At 37.5% G+C, this 25,377-nt stretch overlaps 1 protein-coding gene across 2 annotated transcripts in view; it reads right to left on the bottom strand.

Annotated features, from left to right (window-relative positions):
* Positions 1-25,377, bottom strand: part of DMD (dystrophin) — a 2,258,239-nt gene that overhangs the window by 1,522,918 nt on the left and 709,944 nt on the right. For both annotated transcript variants that reach the window (XM_037986581.2, XM_073013821.1), the window contains exon 12: positions 448-598. In XM_037986581.2, the coding sequence (XP_037842509.2) occupies positions 448-598 (151 nt within the window). The remainder of the gene's footprint in view (positions 1-447; positions 599-25,377) is intronic.

Raw genomic sequence — 25,377 nt, 5'->3', positions numbered from 1 at the left:
TAACAAAAATAACTGAGACTGGGGTAATTTAGGAAGAACGTAAATTTATTTTTTCACAATTCTTGAGTCTGGGAAATCCAAGATCAAGGTGTTAGCATCTGGTGAGGGCCTTTTCAGAGTTTTCACATGGTGGTGCATGGTGGAGGGTCAAGAGACAGGAGAACACTGTGTGAAGCCTCTTTTATAAGGGCCTTGATCCTATTCATAAGGGAGAAGCCCTGATGGATTAATCACTCTTAAATATTCCACCTCTTAATACCATCACCTGAATTTTGGAGGGGACTCATTCGAGCTATTGCAACAAAGACGGTAAAAATAATTTTTAAACTATAGCTGACTTTAAGTTTTAATTTTCTCCCATCAACCGTATCATCTAGTTATTGTGTATAGATAATATACACAAAGTTTGCTTTCTAGTAGAAAGCATACAACATAAGATACACCTACCTTATGTTGTTGTACTTGGCGTTTTAGGTCTTCAAGATCAGGTCCAAGGGGCTCTTCCTCCATTTTCCTTGTTCTTTCTTCTGTTTTTGTCAGCCAGTCATTCAACTCTTTCAGTTTCTGATTCTGGAGTTCCATTAAAACTCTATGTAAACTGAAAATTTGAAAGAAGTCTATTATTACACCTCTTTTAAAACAACTTATTACTGAACATTGCAATGTAAAACAACAGAATTTATAATATAAGGAATGTTCACATTTGGGGGCATCTACTAGACATTGAGAAGGATGTAAGGAAAGCCCACTATCAATCGTCCCTGGAACTCTTATTTCTCAGACCTATAATCATTCACAAATCCTGATTTCTAAAAAGTTTCACATAACCAACTAAATGTGAACATGCTAACTGAAGTGCAAAGCATCTGACAACTGACTTAGTAGTATATTTTGGCAGTTGTTCATTTACATTCTCATTATTTAATACATGTGGTGGTTAAAGATGGCCACAAATTCTTTGTCCATCTTCCCTTCAAGAGGTGAGGTCTATTTTCCATCCCTGTGAATATGATCAGGACTTGTGACTTTTTTTTTGACCATAGAATGTGACATAACTGACACCACACCAAATCCAAGTGTAGGCTACAAAAGAACTGGCAGCATTTGTATTTTTCCTCTCTTGAAGCCTGGATTCCATGCTGTAAAGGAGGCCAGGATACACTACTGAATCATTAGAGATCATATAGGAGTGATTCTGGAGGATGAAATATTATATTAGAAGTGAGCTTCCAGCTCATTGCAGCCCAAGGAATGACCCCAGCTATAACACCAGTAATACAAAAACAACCTGGCTGAGCCCTGCTTATATTCTTGATCTTCAGAATCATGACGCAATTATAAATTGTTTTAACCCATTAAGTTTGGACACCATGTGACACACAATAATAGGTAAATGAAAGCATGCTTTTTTCCCCACAAAGATATAGAAAATAGTGGGCTGGGTAATGAATTTAAAGTCCAAAGGCCTAGGTTCACAGCCCAGCGGTAAGCTCTACAACCAGGTTCTTAAACGTTCTCAGTTACATTTCCAGCATCAGGGACATGGGATAATGCTCTGCCTATTAATTACACAAGTTTATGTTGAGGATGAAAATACATTAAGGTTCTTTCATTAATTCAACCAAAATTTGTAAATGGGAAGTGTTAATGGTTATTTCAAGAGAAATATTCTTTATAAATATCATGTTTAAAGTATTTTTCAAAACTATATTCTGAACATTGATCTTATAAACAGGATATAATTTGAATTAGGAATATATTATTTTGAATACATAATTGTATTCTAAAATCTTTAGTGGAAGTTTCCATTAATCACCACATTTAAACACACAAAGTGAACACATAGCTGAGAGTGTTTTTTAATAGACTTAATTTTTTGGTTTAGATTTACAAAAAATTAATGAGATTATAATACAAAGAGTTATCATAGAACTTGCACTCAGTCTCTTCCATTTTATTAACATCTTATATTATTATGGAACATTTGTTACAATTAATGAACCAATATTTGTGCATTATTATTAGCTGGAGTCTATATTGTATTCTGATTTCCTCAGATTTAAACTATTGTTTTTGTATTTCAGTATCTCTTCAATGATTCCATATTACACTCAATTGTCCTGATTCCTTAATCTGCTTTTGGCTATGATAGTTTCTCAGAATTTTTATGGCAGTTTTTAAAAGTGCTGACCAGGCTGGTATTTTGTAGTATGCCTCTTAGTGGGAATTTGTCTGAATTTTTTTTCCTCATAATTAAACTGGGGTTTTTGAAAGACCACAGAGGTAATGGGCCATTTTAATCACATTTTATCAAGCATATATACTCTCAACATGACTTATCAATGTTAACTTTGACCACGTGGCTAAAGTAACAGGTGTCACTATAAAGTTACTCTTTCCCCCTCCTTTTACACTATTTTTTAATAAGAAAGTCACTATACACAGTCCCCATGGAGTGGGGAGTTATATTCTCTTTCTGTGAGGGCAGAGAAGTTACATAAGTTATTTGGAGTTTTTTCTGCGTTGGAGATTTGTCTCTATTCCTCCATTTATTTATGAAATTACTTATTTATATAACATGGCCTCATGTATAGTTATTTGATACTTTGGGCTAAATCCAGTATTAGTTTCTGCTTTGGATTTTTGCTCAAATAGTTCCAGCTTTGGACACTGGGAACTCTCTTGGTTGGTGACTGACATATCCCATTAAAGTTTTTTGTTTAGGGCAGGGCTGTAGAGTTGAGCATGTTCTTACTTTCTGGCACTACCAAATGCTTCAGGTTCATTTTCTATACTGACTTTCTTAGTTTTATAATCAGCCGTTTCTCCACAGTGTTCTAGTTCTTTTTTTTGGGGGGGGGGATGTTACTGGAACCCAAGATCCTGTTGCTAGGTATGCTTGTTGCTTCTAGGGTGTTGTAGCTTACAGGACATCCGGGTTGACATAAAGAAGTGGATGTACGAGTGCATACTCACCCATAAATACTTCTTTACGTAATTACCTCATCTGTAGCAAGCTAAATATTAATCTATCCATATCTCTCCATCTTGTGACTTCTGTCCTTTATCTGTGAACTACCTCTTCAACAGTAAGAATTTGACTTAAATTAGAAGTTGTTACAAGAAACTCAAAAATGATTTCTTTAAACTAGAAGCTGAGATGACCCCTGTTCCATGTTTGGCTCCTTGTGCTGCTGAATCCACAGAGAAAGGGGTTACCACACAGAACCTAAGCACAAATGGTCAACTGAGTTCATCCTATACAATGTGGGGCAAGTAGGACTACATCAGAAAATTACAGGCATTTGCCAGGAGTCTCTTAGTATCCCCATATACAATAATGTTAACCAATAAAAAAATAAATAAATAAAAATTTTAAAAAAACAAACAAGATACTCAATCGATATGGAACCACTAATAATATGGTTCTTTGGAAGGATGTTTTTGATTTCCCACTAAGGTGAATGGCCAGGAGTCTCTTAGTATCCCCATATACAATAGTGTTAACCAATATTAAAAAAAAAAAAAAAAAAAGCAGAAGATACTCGATCGATATGGAACCACTAATAATACGGTTCTCTGGAAGGATGTCTTTGATTTCCCACTAAGGTCAATGTCTGCAACTAGAAGAAATTCTGTCATAGTAACCAAGACAGCATTGTATTAGCATAAAAACAAATTAATGGAACATAGTAACAGAACCCAGGAATAAATCCATGCATTTGCATTCAACTGATTTTTGACATGGGTGTCAAGAACACACCATGAGGACAGGACACCCTCTTCAGCAAATGCTACTGAGAAAAGTAAGAATCTACAAGCAGAAGAATGAAATTAGACCCTTATCCCTTGCCACATACAAAAACCAATTTGAAATGGATTAAAAACTTAAATGTGAGACTCAAAACTATCAACCTATTAGTAGAAAACATAGAGGACAAGCTTCATCACAATTATTTGGGCAATAACTTTTGAATATGACTTTTAAAGCACAAGCAACAAAAGCAAAAATCGACTGAGGACTTACACCAAACTAAAAATCTCTGCACAGAAAAAAAATAAAATTAAAAATCAACAGAGTAAAGAGATAACCAATAGAATGAGAAAAATATTTGCAAACTATATATCTGATGGTGGTTCATATCAGAAATATATAAGAAATTCAAACAACCCCATAGCAAGAAAACAAATAACCTGATCAAAAATAGGCAAAAGACTAAAATAGACATTTATCATAAAAAGGACAAATGGATAACACGTATATGAAAAAATGCTCAACATCACTAATCATCTGGAAAATGCAAATTAAAACCACAATGAGGTATCACTTTACTTGCAAAGAAAAGGCAACACTTACACACTGTTGGTGGGAGTGTAAATTAGTTCAACTACTGTCGAAAATAGTGTGGTGATTCCACAAAAACCTAAAAACAGAAGTACCATTTGACCCAGCAATCCTATTGTTGGGTATATACTTAAAGGAATATAAATCATTCTACCAAAAGGACACATGCACACATATGTTCATGGCAGCACTATTCACAATCGCAAAGAGAATCAACCTAAATGCTCATCAATGGTAAACTGGATAAATATGGTAAATACATATTGTGGAATACTATGCAGCCATAAAAAAGAGTAAGATTATGTTCTTTGCAGGAACATAGATGAAGCTGGAGGCCATTATCCTTAGCAAAATAATGCAGAAAAAGAAAACCAAATATTCCATGTTCTCACTTGTAAGTGGGAGCTAAATGATGAGAACACATGGGCACATACAGAAGAACGACAGACATGGGGCCTATTGGAGTTTGGAGGGTGGCAGGAGAGAAAGGATTAGGAAAAATAACTAATGGGTACTAGGTTTATACCTGGTGATGAAATCATCTGTACAATAAACTTCCATGATACAAGTTTACCCATTTAACAAACCTGCACATGTACCCTTGCACTTAAAAGTTAAAATATAATAATAATTAATGATATCCTTGCCAAAAGAAACAAAAAGAGAGATAACACCTCACTTTCATTAGCATGGCTACTATCCAAAAGAAAAAAGATAAATGTTGATAACGATTTAGAAAAAAAGTCATCTATTACGTACCTGCAAAAGTTAAAAATTACAAATTAAGAAAAAACGAAAACCTTTACACATTGTAAATGGGAATGGCAATCAGTATAGGCATTATGGAAAACAGTATGAAGGTTCCTTGAAATATGAATAACAAAACTACTATGTGATACAAAATCCCACTATGAATTATATATATAAAGGAAATTAAATCAGTATGTCAAAGACATATCTGCACTACCATTTTTATTGCAGAACTATTCATAGCCAAGATATAGAATCAACGTAAATATCCACCAATATATGAATGGATAAAGAAAATGTGGTATACATATATACAATGGAATACTACTCAGCCATAAAAAAGAATAAAATACTGTCATTTGCAACAACATGCATGAACCTGGAGAATATTGTTAAGTGAAATAAGCCAGTACAGAAAGACAAGTACTGCCTAATCTCACTTATATGTGGAATCTAAAACAGCTGATCCCACAGAAGTAGACAATGAATAGTGGTTACCAGAGGCTGAGGTGGTTACGAGGAAGGGGGAGGTGTGGAGATGTTTTTCAAGGGATATACAGTTACAGTTAAAATATTCAAGTGATCTATTTTACAACATGGTGACTACAGCTAATGCAAATATACTCTTGAAAAATGTAAAGAGAGAGGATGTTAAATATTCTCACCACAAAAATGATAAATATGTAAGGTAAAGCACATGTTAATTAGCTAGATTCAACCATTCCACAATATATATTTACTCAAAAGCATCATGTTGTACATGATACATACAATTTTATCTGTCAATTTAAAGTAAGGTTTGAAAAACAATGTTTAGAAATTGGTAGCATTTAAAATAAAATATAAAAGTTGGGTCTGTTGAGTGTGTGTGTGGACGCTGCATACTATTGGCAGGAAAGAGAACACACTCAAATATGTTTAGCTCAGTAGACTACTTACACATTTATGTAAAGGGTTGGGGGGAAAATAATAAATGATAGTGAAGGAGCCAGGACCTAACAACAAAGCAAACTGACCTAGCAACCCTGGAACTGGAAGAAAAAAGGAAGAGCGCTGTTACTGAAGCTCAGTAAGAGTTAGAGACATGGAACGAGAGCTGTCCAACAGTAGCCGTAGTTCAAGAGGAACACAATTCCTGCCACTCCACAGTAAGAAATAGAAGAGGAAGAACAAAGTACCACAGTCTCTGCTTTCACCCTCTTGCCGGTGCTTCCCATTGGCTGAAGTACTTTAGCAACCAAAGGCAGAGACGAACGCGGGTAATGGAAAATCTAGACTTCATCCTCTTTGAACAGAGCAAGAAGGAGAAAAGTGAAATGAAATTGCTAAACAGAATAACTATCAAAATACTTAAATTAGAATAAGTGTATTTAAAACTAAACAGAAGGATACAAAATTCCATAAGCATCTTTATCCTCATACACTAATGCCAGTCTATTCAAACCTTAACATGGAACCTGTATGTAATGTTACATACCACTCACACCCTTCATATAAAATTACAGGGAAACGGGAAGTAAACCAGTAAAATAAAATATAAAAGATAATGGCTCCATAGCTGGCCAGAAGTATTGGGGTTGTTACTGGAGCTTTATTCCAACATGCATGTAATGTTCCTTTTGAGAGTGTTTACAATAATTTAAATTGCACTATTTATTGACTTTTAAAATTTTAGAGACACATTTACCATGAGGAACATTGCAATCAGAAGTTATGAGAATACATTTTCATTTATCAAACATAAAAAGTAGACATTTTATTTTTATGAGAAACAACAGAGATGAGACATCCATTTAAGTGGAAGCAAAAACTGAAAGTTGCTAGTATTTGAAAACAACATTTACTTTTCGCTTTTGGACAGACATTTCCTTCAATATTTACTGAGTTTCATGTCTACACAGAAAAACTCATATTTGTTAGGAATGGACAAAATAAAATACCTATCTTCAATTTCAAGTAGCTTAGAGACTATTAGAAACATAAATACAATAATAATTAGAATATAAGAAAACCATTATAATTAGATTTATATACATTCCTGAGGGTGTAAGGAGAGGATACAAATTGACCTGCAGTCATTGGGAACAGTGTCCTCACAGAACACACAGCCTAAGAGTTGAGACTTGAAAAATTCATTCATTAATTTACAAAGTATACAATTATTGAGTACCTAGATACTATGGATGGAGAGGCAAGGAAGACCCACACAGCCCCTTACTATCTTGGAGTTTACATGGATGGCGAGTGAGGGCCACAGATAATACATATAGCTCATCAGGCCATTAGTTGGTTATAATGTGATCATACCATGAAATGAGAGCAATTGAGTTGAGTCTGTAAAGGAAGGACTTTAGCACAGTACTGATATCTGAACAATTCTGAACACAGAAGTCAGAAGTACTGAAAAAGAAGGTATAAACTCTTTCCAGACAGAAAGACAGACCTGTGAAAGTCCCTGTCGCGTCACAGAGGAACAGGAAATCCAGTGCAGCTTGATTGCACAAGGTGCAGGGTGGTTGTACAGTATCATTGCCTACCTTAACCTGTGGGTTCTCAGAGATTTCTTGAGCTCTGCCCCAAATCTGAAATTTGAACCTCCAGTATTCATGTTTGTGATTTCATTTTACAAACTTGCACTCAGAGATTGACCAATAAGAAGAGATGTACACATGAGTGTTTTACTTTTTTTTTTTTCTTAATAGAGACAAGGTCTCATTATGTTGCCCAGGCTGGTCTTCAACTCTTTAGCTCAAGCAATCCCACCACCTTGGCCTCCCAAAAGTGCTGGAATTACAGGCACGAGTCCCCGAACCCAGCCAGGTGTTTTGTCTTTATAGGTGAGATACAGAAACATCTGGTTGGGGATTTTTGGGGTAGGGACCAGAATGGCTGGGTGGCAGGTAGTGTATGGGAGTGTTCAGTGTGTAAACTGGATGGCTCAATATTTTAATGACTGGCACAGTCACATCAGTGTCTCCCAGCCAAATAGAGCCCTGCTTTTTCTCTTTTGATTAGTGGTTATGAAAACGTGGTTACTGGACCAACAGCAACAGCCCATCCCCTAGAAACTTGCTAGAAGTGCAAATTCTCAGATTAAGACCCACACTTACTGAATCAGAAACTCTGGGATTGTGGTCTACAAATCTATATTTTAACAGGACTTCCAGGTGACTGATGCATCCTCACACTTGAAAATTACTGCTCTAGATAACTTTATTCTACATACACAATTCACTCAAATTCTGCAGAGACCAAGATATTAACATTAATAGGAGGACAACTGCCAACCCCCAGGAAATTACTATGAATTATTTTGACGTGAGACTTTTACATTCTCTTCCTGACTTCACCTCCACTTACAGAGAGAAGTGTGACTGCCAACTGCCTAAGAATGGGTTCTATCTGAGTCTCCAAAAAGCAGGATTTCATGTGTCTCAAGCGTGAAATTAACCTCAGAAACTTCCTTCCCATAGGGCAAAAATGAGTATCAATTATACTTCATATACAAAGCATAAGATCTCCAGTTTGCTGTAGTCCTCATCACTCCCTATCCTCTTTTATACACAACTCATCGCACCTTCCTTATGTTATCTCTATGGTTTCTACAACAGGCATTTGGATTTGGTGCCCACGGGGTCTTGATCACAGCTTCTGAAGTTTAAATATGGATACAGCCCACCTGGTGATTCCGATTTAAATTCACGGGGTTGGATCGAAGAATTCCGTTCTAACTAGCTTCCAGGTGAAACCAAGGTTGCTGGGCTATGGATCAAACTTTGAATAACAATAATCCAGGTAAGAATATTATTTATTTGAAGACCACTGCTAGTCTATTTATGGTATAGTGTTTGATCTATTAGTTACTACTGCTGAAACTCAGAAGATATAGATTAATGTGACCCTGGCAGGGAAACATCAAAGGGCATCAGACTCAGGATGCCCAAGTATGCCCTTCTGTAAAGTAAGGAAGGGCTTTATCACAGTACTGGTATTTGAAAAACTCTAAAGATTGAAATAAGAAGTAGTGAAGAGGATACTTCCTTCCTTCACTGAGGCCCGTGAGGAGAGAACATCAGTAAAGTGCAGGTGAATTACAGGCCAGAGTATTCTCGGTGCCTAGCAAGGAGTGGTCCACAGCAAGTCTGAACCAGAGGAAGAAGCAAACCTGAAGGAGGCACTGAAATCAGAAGGTGAGGTTCTAAGAGCCTTCAAGACACAAATGTCCTCTTTCCCAAAGGTGGTTTAAAAAGGGGTGACTTCAGGGAGTTCCGGGAGGTTAACCTTTGGGTTAAAATATTAACATTAGTTTCAAAATACATTGGCTAACATTTATTCAACATTTTTTTTTTTTTTGCATAACCTTGCCTAGGTAAATATTTATAATACCAGTATTCTTTTTTTTTTTTTTTTTTTTTTTTTTTTTTTTTTTTTTTTTTTTTTTTTTAAGACAGGGTCTCATTCTGTCACCCAGGCTCGAGTACAGTGGTACAATCATAACTCATTGAAGCCTTGACTTCCCAGGCCCAAATGATCCTCCGGCCTCAACCTCCTGAGTCGCTGAGACTACAGGTACACCATCTTGCCTGGCTAATTTTTAACTTCTCTTGTATAGATGCGGTATCCCTATGTTGCCCAGGCTGGTCTTGAACCCCTGGACTAAACCTATCCTCCTGCCTCGACCTCCCAAAGTCCTGGGATTACAGGCATGAGCCACCGCACCTAACCATTGTTATTTCTGAGGACAGTGGTAGGTTAAGCAACTGGCACAGTGGCATGTGAAGCCAGTACAGAAATCACAAACCCTGTGTAACACAAGACTGTGCTCTTACCTTTGCACTATGTTATTCTTTTCATGGACAAAATATTGTATTAGACATGAAATTGCTGATATTTGAATTTGCTTGATGAAAATGACTTCATATAGTTCAATTTAAAACATGATGAAAATGAGAAAGGAGTTTCATATTTCCAGCTAACATTCTAGAGATGTAAATACATTTGCAAAAATTGTCAAATTCACAAAATAAAAATCTACATCCACAGATAGGGAAAAAAAGTTCGCATTTTTCCAGGTTTCATTTTATGTCCTTCAAGTGGTCATTTAGAAAGGAAAGTAAAAGCAGAAGGTGAATGGAGTATACATATATGACTGGCAATAGAGAGCCGACATAGTGGAATTAGAATAAAGTAGCGTAGGGCAGGAGATGATACTGACAGTAGGTATAGGCAAAAGCGTATCAGGACATGATACTAGGAACTGCTACAATAAACTTCCAATTGTTCAGATCATCTGAGAGTAGAGAAGGGCTAGCAAAACAGGTAAATTGTAATAACTTGGAACTTTGGCAACATAGATTACAGACATAATAATCTCTAGTGTCAATGCCATTTTTGGATGTATTGTTATATAACGGACATCGTCATGGTTTCACCCAGTGTTTCTCAAACTTTAATGTACGTATGAATTACCTGGAGAGTGTCAAACTATGCATTCTAAGTCAGTAGGTCTGGGTTGGGGCCTGAAATTCTGCATTTCTAACAAGCACCCAGTGGACATCAATGCTTCTGATCCGTGAATCTCATTTTAAGGAGGAATGGTATAAGTCACTTTGAGTTGGCCTTTTTGTCATTTGCAGTAAATGGCATTCTAAGGAATAGTATTTTTCAAATTATTTTACTAGAGAACTGTCATCCCAACCCCTGACATGAAAACGTATCTGTATGAACACAAAGGAATTCAATGGGAATGCCAACTTTGCTTTATGGGAACTCTGTTAGAATGTAGGAAGGCTGCCGGGTGCGATGGCTCACACCTGTAATCCCAGCACTTTGGGAAGCTGAGGCAGGTGGATCACGAGGTCAGAAGTTCGAAACCAGCCTGGCCAACATGGTGAAACCCAGTCTGTATTAAAAATACAAAAATTAGCCGGGAGTGGTGGCACACGCCTGTAATCCCAGCTACTCAGGAGGCTGAGGCAGGAGAACTGCTTAAACCCCGGGGAGGCGGAGGTTGCAGTGAGCTGAGTTCATGCCATTGCGCTCCAGCCTGGGTGACAGAGCAAGACTCTGTCTCAAAAAAAAAGGGTAGGAAGGTAATTGTTCTTTAACCAGTGATGCCTAGCAGAACTTACTAAAATGATGTAAATATTCTATGTGTGCATTATACATATATATGTGTGTATATATGTGTATATATATAATGGACACTAGTCAGGTGGGAATAACAAGCACTTGAAATACGTATGGCTAGTAGGGCTGAGAAACTGATTTTTTAACTATATTTAATTATAATAATTTTAATTTAGCTACACATAGCTAGCGGCTGCAATATTGGACACCACAGCTATAAACCAACAGATAATTAGATTGCCAATATTCATGAATCCTTATTTGCAAGTCCTTATCCGTTCCACTTTATTTTGTTCTCCAATGCCTATAAGGAATGATATCCTAAGTTTAGGAATCTAGCAATATACCTTAATGGTATTTTTTGAAATTTTCATTTCCCAGATACAAATTTATAAATGCAAAATGGTACATGCTTTCATTAATTTCAGCCTACATTTGATGGTCCTAATAGCATTTTTTGTGCTTTACGGAAATACATTATAAAATGTATAAACATATATTACAAAAACATAACCATATGCTAGGCGCTAATAAAGGCATAAATGGATAGAATTTATAAAACCTAGAGGATTACAATTGAAACTTACAAATTACCAAGAGGTGTGAGCTCTTCAGGAAGACAGGCTCTCAGGCCCAATTCCCTAGAATTCACAGTTATTGGCATACGCAATCCTCAATTTAAAAAAATACAACTAATGAAAGGAGGTAATGTATTATCATGGTAGTCTAGATTAGAAAAGAACTACCAGTGATCTTCATTTAACATGTCTTACATGTAAAATACAATTACACGATTTAAGCCAGAAATAAAACCTCTATAATTTGATTTAAGGGAGGGATAGCAGTACAAATTAGAGAAACTTTTTAATGCATGTTTTTACTTTTAAATGCCTACCATTTAGAAACTAAAATTGCACTGATAAAAATTGGAATTGATTTATTTACTTATTCAAAATGATGGCTCAGGCTGGGCACAGTGGCTCAGGCCTATAATCCCAGCATTTTGGGAGGCCAAGGTGGCTGGATCATCTGAGTTCAAGAGTTCAAGACCAGCCTGGCCAGTAGAAATCCCATCCCTACTAAAAATACAAAAAATCAGCTGGGCGTGGTGGCGTGTGCCTTTTAATCCTAGCTACTTGGGAGACTGAGGCAAGAGAATCACTTGAACCCAGAGGGACAGAAGTTGCAATGAGCTGAGATCACACCACTTGACTCCAGTTTGGGCGAAAGAACAAAACTTCGCCTTAAAAAAATAAAAATAACAAAATGATGACGCAAAAATTCTAGCAAAGTGGTTCTTATAGTTTTGGTTTTCGGTTAACAATTCTTTATATGCAGCTAGATGCTTCTAGAATGCTGTCATCTGCTTAAATATGTAATTTTTAAAAACCAACTTGTTTCGGTTTTTGTTTCATTAAAAAAAGTATTGGGGGCTGGGGAAGGGATAGCATGAGGAGAAATACCTAATGTAAATGAGTTGATGGGTGCAGCAAACCAACATGGCACATGTATACCTAATGTATCAAACATGCACGTTGTGCACATGTACCCTAGAAAGTATAATAATAATAATAATAATAATAGAGAGAAAAAAAGAAAAGAAATCCAAGATAGGTTACCAAAAAAAAGTTATTAATTGAGGTAATGTTTAAGTCCAGCTTTTATTCAAACTATCACAGAAAGGTGAATTAGTGGAATTTATATAAATAATGCCTTAATATAAAAAGGTGCTGATTGATTAGAATCACTGAGAGAATGTTTCAAAATGATGTCCCAACCCCACACCCCAACAATTCAATCAGAATTTCTAGGAATGGAGTCCAGGTATTGGTTCTTTAAAAAACCCATCAGGTAAATCAAATGAACATCCAGGGTTAAGAACGATTGTGTGTTTTTTTTTTTTTTCTTCTTCTTCCAGGACACAGTCATAATTTTTACTTTAGCCCTTGAGTCCTCACAAGTGGCAAATATTTGAAAAGCTGTGTCCAGGCAACATGACATGCCAATGTCAGGGTTAACATGAACCAGATGCACAGCGGTAACATGGAGACAAAGGATCAGGATGCACAAACATGTCTTTACTTATTTATAGATGATTCTCACAAGTCCTAAAAGGTCTATCATGTACCCGCAGAAATTACAAATAAAAGCAAAGATTTACACTAAAGAGTAATTTTGATCTTGTAGAATTTGGGACTTTTAAATATAATTTTTCAATACCAAATAATTATGTGGTATTTAAAAAGAGGTATTATCGTAATCAATCCTACTGATTCAGTAACTGATATTAGTCCCAATTTACAGGTGGGGAAACAAAGGCTTACTTGGGTCAAAAGGCAAGCAAGGGAAGGTGACAAAGTGGGAACTCAGGTAGTTTGACTCCAGGGCCTGCTTCACAATCATACAATATTGCCTGAACTAAAATTAATTTTTTAGAGGTTAACTTTACATCTACTATAAAGTCATTTATGGCACTGACTATAAATATTAAAAAAAATAGAAGATAATTTGGTGGAATTTTATACAGAGATTGTCACTAATAATTCTATTATTTTCACCAAAACGGAAATTACAGTTGTTACTCTTGAGACAATTGTTCTTAGCATGATGTTTACTTTAATGATATAAACCACAATACCCTATTTTTTTAATTTTTATTTTTGTGGGTATATAGTATGTGTTTATATTTATGGGATACAAGAGATACATTCATACAGGCATAATATGACATTAAGGTTAATAGGGTATCCATCACCTCAAGCATTTATCATTTCTTTATGTGACAAACATTCCAATTATACTTTCTGTTATTTTAAAATGTACAACAAATTATGCTTGACAGTAGTCATCCTGCTGTGCTATCAAATACTAGATCACATTCATTCCATCTAACTATATTTTTTGTACCCATTAACGATCCCCACTCCCCCAGACCCACTAGCATTCCCATGCTCTGGTAACCATCATTCTAGTCTCTATCTCCATGAGTTCAGTTGTTTTAATTTTTTTTTTTTTTAAGCTCTCACAAGTAAGTGAGAACATGTAAAGTTTGTTTTTTTCTGTGCCTGGCTTATTTTAACCAACATAATGTCCTCCAGTTCCATCTACGATGTAACTGACTGGATCTCATTCTTTCTTAGTCAAGCTTAAGAGTTGTCATTTTTGTTTACCCTTTCAAAAAAACCCATCTTTTTTGTTTTGTTGATCTTTTGTATCATTTTGTTGTACTTGAATGTATTTCATCTCTGTTCCTTATTGTAATATTTATTTTCTCATACTAATTTTGGGTTTGGTTTGCTCTTGCTTTTCTAGCTCCTTAAGGTGTATCATTCAGTTATTTGAAAGTTCTTCTGCTTTTTTGATGTAGGTATTTGTAGCTATAAACTTTCCTCATAGTACTGCTTTCACCGCTTCCCATAGGTTTTGGTTACATTGTGTTTTCATTTTCATTTGTTTCAAGAAATTCTATAGTTTCCTTCTTAATTTCTTCTTTGACCCACTGATCATTCAAGAGCATATTGTTTAATTTCCATATGTTTGTACAGTTTCCAAAATTCTTCCTACTGATATCTTAATATATTCAATTGTGATCAGAAAAGCTAACTTACGTTATTTTCATTTTTGAATTTTCTAAGACTTGCTTCATGGCCTAACATATGGCTTGTCCTTGAAAACTATCCATGTGCTGAGAAGAAGAATGTGTACTCTCTGCAGTTGTTGGATAAAATGTTCTGTAAATATCTATTAGTTCAAATTGGTTTATAGTATATAATAAGTCTGATGTTTCTTTGTTGATTTTATGTCTGGATGATCCGGCCAATGCTGAAAATGGGGGATTGAAATCTTCGGCTATTATTGTTTTGGGGTCTAATAATATTTCATTTATATATCTGGGTACTCCAATGTTGGGTACCTATTTATTTACAACTGTTATGTCCTCTTGCTGAATTGACACCTTTATCGTTCTACAATGACCAGCGTTGTCTCTTTTTGTAGTGTTTGTCTTGAAACCTATTTTGTCTGATAAAAGAACAGCTAATCCTGTTCTTTTGTGGTTTCCATTGGCATGGAATATTTGTTCCATCCCTTTATTTTCAGTCTATGTTTATCTTTATTGGAGTGTGTTTCTTGTAAGTAACAGATCACTGTGTCTTATATATTCTCATCCATTCTGTCACTCAACGTATTTAGATTGGATAGTTTAGTCAATTTACATTCCATGTTATTATTGGTAAGTTAAAGACTTAACACTTGCTATTTTGCTATTTGCTTTCTGGTTATTTTGTGGCCTTCTCTTCATTCTCTTTCCTTCCTGTCTTACTATTAGTGAAAGTAATTTTCTCTGGTCATATGTTATACATTCTTGCTTATTTGTGTACCTGAGTACATTATTTGATTTGTGGTTACCATGAGGTTTGTAAAGAACAACTTATAATCTATTACTTGAAACTCATGACAACTTAACACTGGTTGCATAAACAAGCAAGCAAAGAGAAAACTAAAAAAAAAAAAAATGCTACACTATAACTTCATCCCCCCACTCTTTTGGGTTCTATCTTATTATAATGTCTATATCTTGAAAAGTTGTTGCAGTTATTTTTGATAGGTTCGTCTTTTAGTCTTTTTACTCAATATATGGGTAGTTGAGGCATCATAATCACAGTGTTATAATATTCTGTTTGTAACAGAATAGTAACAAACCTTACTACTGCCAGTGAGTTTTGTTACTTCAGATGATTACTTATTGCTCATTAATACCCTTTTCTTCAAGATTGAAGAACTCCCTTTACCATTTCTTGTAGAAAAGGTTTGGTGTTGATGAAATCCGTCAGCTTTTTTTTTTTTTTTTTTTTTTGTCTTGTAAAGTCTTTATTTCTCCTTCATGTTTTAAGTGCATTTTCATGGACATACTATTCTAGAGTAAAAGTTTTTTCCTTCAGCACTTTAAATATGTCATGCCACTCTCCTGGCCTGGAAGTTTTCCACTGAAAATTGTGCTTCCAGACATATTGGAACTCTTTCTGTGTGTGTTTTTTTTTTTTTTTTTTTTTTTTTTTTTTTTTTTTTGTGTGTGTGATTACTGCTTTTAAGATCTTTTCTTTATCCTTGACCTTTGGAAGTTTGATTTTTAAATGCCTTGAGGTAGTCTTATTTAGATTATATCTCCTTGGTGTTCTATTATCTTCTTGTACTTGAATTTTAATGTCTCTCTCTAGGTGGGGGAAGCTCTGTGTTATTACCCTATTCAATAAACCTTTTAAAACTTTTTTTTGTCTCCTCTGATGGTATTTTCAAATAGCTTTTCTTCAAGCTAATTCTTTCTTCTGCTTGATCAATTCTTCTGTTACATGTCTCTGATGCATTGTTCAGCATGTCAATTAAATCTTTCAAGTCCAGAATTTTTGTTCGATTCCTTTTATTTCAATCTCTTTGTTAAATTTATGTGTAGGATTCTGAATTCCTTCTCTGTATTATCTTGGATTTTATTGAGCATCCTCAAATCAGCCATTTGAAATTCTCTGTCTGAAAGGTCACATATCTGTCTCTCCAAGATAGGTCAATGGTGCCTTATTTAGTCCAGTTGGTGAGGTCATGTTTTCTTGGATAGTCTTGATGCTTATGGATGTTCATCAATGTCTGGGCATTGAAGACTTTGGTATTTACTGTAGTCTTTGCAGTATGAGCTTGTTTGTATCCATACTTCTCAGGAGGGCTTTCCAGGTATTTGAAGGTTCTTGGGTGTTGTGATTTATTCCTTTGGTCACTGCAGCCATATATGCATTAGCAAGCACCCCAAGCCCAGTAATGCTGTGACTCTTGCAGACTCTTAAATGTACTGCCTTGGTGAACTTTGGGAAGACTCAGGAAAATCTCCTGTATTACCTGGTAGATAATCTTGTTCTCTTTGCTTTCCCTCAAGAAACAGAGTCTCTGTCTTTCTCTGTGATGAGCTGCCTGTAGTTAAAGGAGGGATGACACAAGCATCCCTGCAGCTACAATGACTAGGACCTGTGTTGGGTCACTCCTGAAGCCAGCACAACACTGGGTCTTGACCAAGGCCCACACTGACCACTGCCTGGTTATCACTTACATTCACTCAAGGCCCAAGGACTCTACAAATGGCAGGTGGAAAATCCAATGAACCTTGTGTTTTTCACTTCAGGGTAGCAATTTTTCCTTGGCCCAAAGTGGGTTTGCAAGATCCTATATGTAAGCCAGGGCCTGGGGTCATGTATTAGGCCAGTCTCACAATGCTATAAAGAAATATCTGATACTGGGTAATTTATGAAGAAAAGAGATTTAAATGGCTCACAGTTCTGAAGGTTGTCCCTGAGACATAATGCTGGCATCTGCTCTGTTTCTGTGGAGGCCTCAGGAAATGCACCATCACGGCAAAATGCGAAGAAGGAGCAGTCGTGTCACATGGCCAGGGCAGAGGCGAGAGGGAGGGTACCACACACTTTTAACCAACTGGAGCTCACAAGAATTCACCCACTATAATGACAACAGCACTAAGAGGATAGTGCTACACCATTCATGAGAAATTCACCCCCATGATTCAATTGACTCCTACCCAGGCCCCACCCTCCAACATTGAGGATTGTAATTCAACGTGAGATTTGGGCAAGAACATACATCCAAACCATACTATTCCATCCTGGCCCCTCCCAAATCTCATATGTCCTCCTCACATTTAAACATACAATCATGTCTTCCAAACAGTCCCCCAAGGTCTTTACTTATTTTAGAAATAATTTAAAAGTCTGGAGTCTCATCTGAGACAAGGTAAGCTTCTTCTACCTATGAGCCTGTAAAATCAAAAGCAAATTAGTTACTTCCAAGATACAACGGGATTATAGGGATTGAGTAAACATTCCCATTCCAAAAGGGTGAAATTGGTCAAAAGAAAGGTCTCATGCAAGTCTGAAACCCAGCAGGGCATTCATTAAATCTTAAAGCTCCAAAATAACCTCCTTTGACTCCATGTCCTACATCCAGGGTAAACTGGTGGGAGTGGTGGGCTCCTAAGGCCTTGGGCAGACTCCAACTCTGTGGCTTTGCAGGGTTCAGCTTCCAAAGCTGCTCTTATGGGCTGGTGCTGAGTGTCTGTTTCATTTCCAGATACAAGGGTCAAGCTGTCAGCGGATCTACCATTCTGGGGTCTGGAGGACAGTGGCCCTCTTCTTACAGGTCCACTAGGCAGTGCCCCAGTGGGGACTACATGTGGGGGATCAAAGCCCACATTTTCCCTCTGCATGCCCTAGGAGAAGTTCTCTGTGAGGGTTCTGCCTCTGGAGCACGCTTCTGCCTGAAAACCCAGGCTTTTCCATACATCCTCTAAAATCTAGATTGAGGTTCCCAAGCCTCAGCTCTTGCACACTGCACACCTGCAGGCTTATCACCATGTGGAGGCTGCCAAGACTTATGGCTTGTACCCGCTGGAGCGGTGGTGCAAGCTGTAACTTGGGCCACTCTGAGCCACAACTGGAGCTAGACTGGCCAGGATGCTCCGTGCAGGTCGGGGGGAGCAGTGTCTGAGTTTGAATAGGACAGCTGGGGCCCTGGGCCTGGCCCAGGAAACCATTCTGTCCTCTTAGACCTCAGGACTTATAACTGGAGTGGCTGCCTTTTAGATCTCTGAAGTGCCTTCCAGGCCTTTTTTCCCATTGTCTTGGCTATCAGCACTTGCCTACTTTTTAGTTATGGAAATTTCTCTAGCAAATAGTTGCTCAGCAGTCTTGAGTTCTCCTGAAAATGGGTTTTTATTTTCTACCACATATCCATGCTACAAATTTTCAAAACCTTTAAGGTCTGCTTTCCTTTTAAATGTACGTGTATACCTATGTAACAAACCTGCACGTTCTGCACATGTATCTCAGAACTTAAAGTATAATAAAAATAATATATATATATATATATATATTTTTTTTTTTCCATCTCATGTCTTTGCTCCCACATCAGAGCATAGGTCATTAGAAGTGGTCACACCATGTCTTGAACACTTTGCTGCTTAGAAATTCATTCCATCAGACACACCAGGTCATCACTCTCAAGTTCAAACTTTCACAGATCTCTAGGGCATGGACACAATACAGCCAACTTCTTTGCTAAGGGATAACAAACATGCCATTCACTCCAGTTGCCAATAAGTTCATTCTTTCCATCTGAGACCTCATCAGCTTGGACTTCACTGTCCATATCAGTACCTGCATTTTGGTAATGACCATTTAACCAGTCTCTAAGACATTCCAAATTTTCCCTCATCTATCTTCTTCTGAGTCCTCCAAACTCATCCAACTTCTGTCTGTTACCGAACTTCAAAGCAGCTTCTACATTTTCAGGTATCTTGACAGCAATGCCCCACTTCTTGGTAACAATTTTCTGTATTAGGCCACTCTCGCATTGCTATCAAGAAATACCTGAGACTGAGTAATTTATAAAGAAAAAAGGCTTAATTGGCTCACAGTTCTGCAGGCTGTACAGGAAATATGCTGCTGGCATCTGCTCAGCTTCTGAGGAGGCCTCAGGAAACTTACAATTATGGCAGAAGGTGAAGGAGGAGTAGGTACATTACATGGCCGGAGCAGGAGCAGGAGCAAGAGTGAGAGGGAGGGTGCCAGACTTTTAAACAACCAGATCTTGCAAGAATTTACTCACTACTGCAAGGACAGTATCAACCAATTATGAAAAATTTGCCCCCATGATCCAATCAGCTCCCACTAGGCCCTACCTCAAAACATTGCAGATTACTACAATTCAATGTGAGATTTGAGCGGGCACACACGTCCAAAGTACATCAATTCAAGAACCTAAGAAATCTAGCCGGTGCTCTATTCTACTGTGGCTAAGCTGGCACCCCACCCAAAAGATAAAGTCCTTCTCACTCTTCTCTCCCCTTTCCACAAACAGAGGTGTCTCTCCTCATGGTCACCACTACTATTGAACCAAAGAGAGTACTGTCTGAGTTCCAATGTTCACTCAAGGGCCACGGCCACTTTGGTCAGCTTGTGGTGAATGCTGTCAGTCCTGAATCTCTCCCTTCAGGGCAGTAAGGAAATGGAATCCAGGAGCCAAAGCCTGGAATCAGGAACCCTAGGAGCCCACCTGATGCTCTGCCCCACTGTGGTCAAACTGGAACCCAAGCTGCAAGCCAAAGTCCCCTTTACTCTTACCTCTCCTTTCCTTAAGCAGAAGGATTCTCTCCCTGTAGCTGCCACAGCTGGGAATGTACTGGGTCACACCTGAAACCATCACAGCTCTGAGCCTCACCCAATACCCACAGCAAGTACTGCCTGGCTACAGCTGCTGATTATTCAGGGCCCTAGGTCTCTTCAGTCAGCACGTCATGAGTTCTGCCAGGACTGGTTCCTTCTCTTCAAGGTGACAGGCTCTCTTCTGGCCCAGGGTGTGTTTAGAAATGTCATCTGTGAGCTAGGGCATGGAATGGGGACCTCAAGACTCTGACCAGTGCCCTATCCTACTGTGTGTCTGAGCTGGTATCCAAGTAGCAAGACAAAGTTCTCTTTATTTTCTCCTCTCTTCTCCATAAGTGGAAGGAAGGATTCTCTCCTGGAGCTCTGAGCTGTGCTGCCTGGGACTGCGGGAAGGGAAGCACAAGCAATCCCTTAGCTGCCCCAGCTGATGTCTCACTAGGTTGTATGTACCCCAAGTCCACTGACTCTGAGCCCAGCACAGCACCAGGACTTGCAAAGGAACTGCAGTCCTTGTGGCCTAGACTACCTTTGAAGTTTATTTAGAACCACAAAATCACAAGCATTCTTATACACCAGTGACAGTCAAACAGAGAGCCAAATCAGGAATGAACTTCCATTCACAATTGCTTCAAAGAGAATAAAATACCTAGGAATCCAACTTACAAGGGATGTAAAGGACCTCTTCAAGGAGAACTACAAACCACTGCTCAGTGAAATCAAAGAGGACACAAACAAATGGAAGAACATACCATGCTCATGGATAGGAAGAATCAATATCGTGAAAATGGCCATACTGCCCAAGGTAATTTATAGATTCAATGCCATCCCCATCAAGCTACCAATGAGCTTCTTCACAGAATTGGAAAAAACTGCTTTAAAGTTCATATGGAACCAAAAAAGAGCCCGCATCTCCAAGACAATCCTAAGTCAAAAGAACAAAGCTGGAGGCATCACGCTACCTGACTTCAAACTATACTACAAGGCTACAGTAACCAAAACAGCATGGTACTGGTACCAAAACAGAGATATAGACCAATGGAACAGAACAGAGTCCTCAGAAATAATACCACATATCTACAGCCATCTGATCTTTGACAAACCTGAGAGAAACAAGAAATGGGGAAAGGATTCCCTATTTAATAAATGGTGCTGGGAAAACTGGCTAGCCATAAGTAGAAAGCTGAAACTGGATCCTTTCCTTACTCCTTATACGAAAATTAATTCAAGATGGATTAGAGACTTAAATGTTAGACCTAATACCATAAAAATCCTAGAGGAAAACCTAGGTAGTACCATTCAGGACATAGGCATGGGCAAAGACTTCATGTCTAAAACACCAAAAGCAACGGCAACAAAAGCCAAAATTGACAAATGGGATCTCATCAAACTAAAGAGCTTCTGCACAGCAAAAGAAACTACCATCAGAGTGAGCAGGCAACCTACAGAATGGGAGAAAATTTTTGCAATCTACTCATCTGACAAAGGGCTAATATCCAGAACCTACAAAGAACTCAAACAAATTTACAAGAAAAAAACAAACAACCCCATCCAAAAGTGGGCAAAGGATATGAACAGACATTTCTCAAAAGAAGACATTCATACAGCCAACAGACACATGAAAAAATGCTCATCATCACTGGCCATCAGAGAAATGCAAATCAAAACCACAATGAGATACCATCTCACACCAGTTAGAATGGCGATCATTCAAAAGTCAGGAAACAACAGGTGCTGGAGAGGATGTGGAGAAATAGGAACACTTTTACACTGTTGGTGGGAGTGTAAACTAGTTCAACCATTATGGAAAACAGTATGGCGATTCCTCAAGGATCTAGAACTAGATGTACCATATGACCCAGCCATCCCATTACTGGGTATATACCCAAAGGATTATAAATTATGCTGCTATAAGGACACATGCACACGTATGTTTATTGCAGCACTATTCACAATAGCAAAGACTTGGAATCAACCCAAATGTCCATCAGTGACAGATTGGATTAAGAAAATGTGGCACATATACACCATGGAATACTATGCAGCCATAAAAAAGGATGAGTTTGTGTCCTTTGTAGGGACATGGATGCAGCTGGAAACCATCATTCTTAGCAAACTATCACAAGAACAGAAAACCAAACACCGCATGTTCTCACTCGTAGGTGGGAACTGAACAATAAGATCACTTGGACTCGGGAAGGGGAACATCACACACCGGGGCCTATCATGGGGAGGGGGGAGGGGGGAGGGATTGCTTTGGGAGTTATACCTGATGTAAATGACGAGTTGATGGGTGCAGCACACCAACATGGCACAAGTATACATATGTAGCAAACCTGCACGTTGTGCACATGTACCCTACAACTTGAAGTTTAATAATAATAAATTTAAAAAAAAAAAAAAAAAAAAAAAAAAAAAAAAAAAAAAGATGAAAAAAAAAAAAAAAAAAAAAAAGAACCACAGAGCACTCTAACCCATGACTACAAGGCTTGTTGGAACTCAGGTTCCAACCACTGGGATGGATGATTTTTCTCTGGTCTAGGGTTCATCTAAATGCTCCCTCTGTGGTAGTTGGCCGAGTTCTGTTCTTTGTTGGTTTCCACTGTGACAGGGCAGCACTGATTTTCAATGCAAAGTCCTACGATCACTGCAATCTCCCTTCCCCAAGCACACAGACCCTCTTCTCCATGCCATGTGGCTGCTGCCATGGATGGGGGAGAGCTGGTATAGGTGATAGAACACTGCCTTTACTACCCTCTTCTGTGCCTGTTTCAGTGACGTGAACCAAAAACCGGGTACTATGATCATGCACCTAATTTTTCACTCTTATGAAGGTACGTTTCTAGCGTGGGCAGTTGATCAATTTGATGTTCCTGCAACAAGGATAATTACTGGAGGCTTCTGTTTGGCGATTTTTCTCCACCTCCTCCACAATAACCTTTCAAGACTCATTTTTCCTCAAATATATGGCAACCATATAAAGTGAATGATTAGATATTTTAAAAATGTATAGTATATAATTAAATATAGGAATCAGAAATCATGATATAGTTCAAGAAATGGCAAACTTGCTTTAATATAGAAAAGCAACATTCATTTAAAAGAAAAGCTTGAGTACTGCATGTACAAACATATGTACATAGTTTTTTGTTGTTCTTGCATGGCAATAATGAATGGTCCATAGGAAGCATATTAGTATTTTTCAACTCCCAATATTTATAACGTTTATCAAAGTTCAATGAGTGCCCTGTGAAATATAAGCTTTAAAACCAGAATCCAAATAGAACAAATTACCCCCTCAAATGTGTAAGATTTTAGCTGTCACTGTTTTCACTATCTCATCACCTTTACCACAAGTACATCCATTGTTATTGTTCTCCAGTTCCCATGTTAAATTTCTGAATGTGTACCCTCAGCATCTGTGAAGGTGTTGAAACCCTACTGGCCTAGTTTACGTACTTGCCTCAGTAACTAGATCTGCTTTCTTCCAAATTCTGGTATCATTTACTAGACTTAGCTGCAAAGCCTGACACTGGATAGTGTCATTATGTGTATAAATCTTAGGCACTAATATAGAAGTTTCCATCAGAGAATGAAGTGAGGCAAAGGTCTGACAAAATTACACAGTTTTTTTTTTTTTCCCCCTAAAACTAATGTGTTCATTCTCCTCTTTACAGCACCTTCTTTCCCACCACCGAGTATGCTGACATCTTGGTCTAGGAAATAAGACAAGGAGAGCATGTCATGTATGTTTTTCAAAAATTCCCACTAATTGCAATCATTATTATATTGCACCCTGCAACCCAGTCTTGGAGGTCAAACTTTAAATTACAATCTCACAGTAAATATTTCACAAAGAAGCCAACATAAAGTTCTAGAAACAAAGGGAAATGTTCGAGTTTTTCACAAAATTAAACATGCACTAACATTTATTTTCCTATTCAATGGAATGTGAGAAAGAGTATCATTTTTATAGTGCATTCTGTGAGAGAACCGAAAATGTGTCATTGTTTTCAAATCCTGATCTATTTTTGTCCTCCATCCATATAGCTGAATAGTTTAATTATTAATATTTTTCAACCATCCAAGGCAAGATTAAAGTTAAAACGCAAATAAATTTATTTTCATTTTGAAAACATAAATTCAGTTTAGTAACAGTAACATAAAGAAGCTGTGTGGCTAGATGCAAAAGATTCTTGTGGCAAATACATTATGGCAACCCTCAAATCAATCTTCCTGATTAAATGCTTTTAAAGAAAATAAAGAAATTTGCAGATGTCATCAGAAGCCAAGGACAAATATTAATATATCATGTTTGGAAGACTGTTTAAATTATCTCTAGTAAGAATAGGTAATGTTGACACGCTGAGATTATATTCATTTATATGGCAATAGAAGCCCACTCTCAACTTCAATAATTTTGCCACTACATAGTATCTGGCACAGTGCCTGGCACATACTAGACACTCAATAAATGTTTCCTGAATGTATAAGTAGTATAACTACAAATAAGACATAATACAAAAATTCCCAATCAGAAATATCAAAATTAAGATTAAAACATCAACTTCTATTAAACCTGCTCTCTGAGATAGCCTATTAATTTAATTTGAATTGCTCCAATCCCTGGCTGTTACCCTGTTCCAAAGTCACTTCCATATTTTCGGGTATCCTTAAAGTAGCACCCCACTCTCTGCGGTACCAATGTACTGTACTAGTCTGTTCTCACCCTGCTAATAAAGACATAACCGAGACTGGGTAATTTATAAAGACAACAGGTTTAATTGACTCATAGTTTGGCGTGACTGGGGAGACCTCAGAAAAAATCATGATGGAAGGGAAAGCAAACATGCCCTTCTTCACATGACAGCAGGAAGAAGGGCCAAACCCCTTATAAAACCATCAGATCTTGTGAGAGCTCACTATCATGACAACAGCATG

Source organism: Chlorocebus sabaeus, chromosome X (genome assembly GCF_047675955.1).
Source record: "Chlorocebus sabaeus isolate Y175 chromosome X, mChlSab1.0.hap1, whole genome shotgun sequence".
Classification (NCBI taxonomy): Eukaryota; Metazoa; Chordata; class Mammalia; order Primates; family Cercopithecidae; genus Chlorocebus; species Chlorocebus sabaeus.
This window is presented reverse-complemented; position numbering and strand designations above follow the sequence as displayed.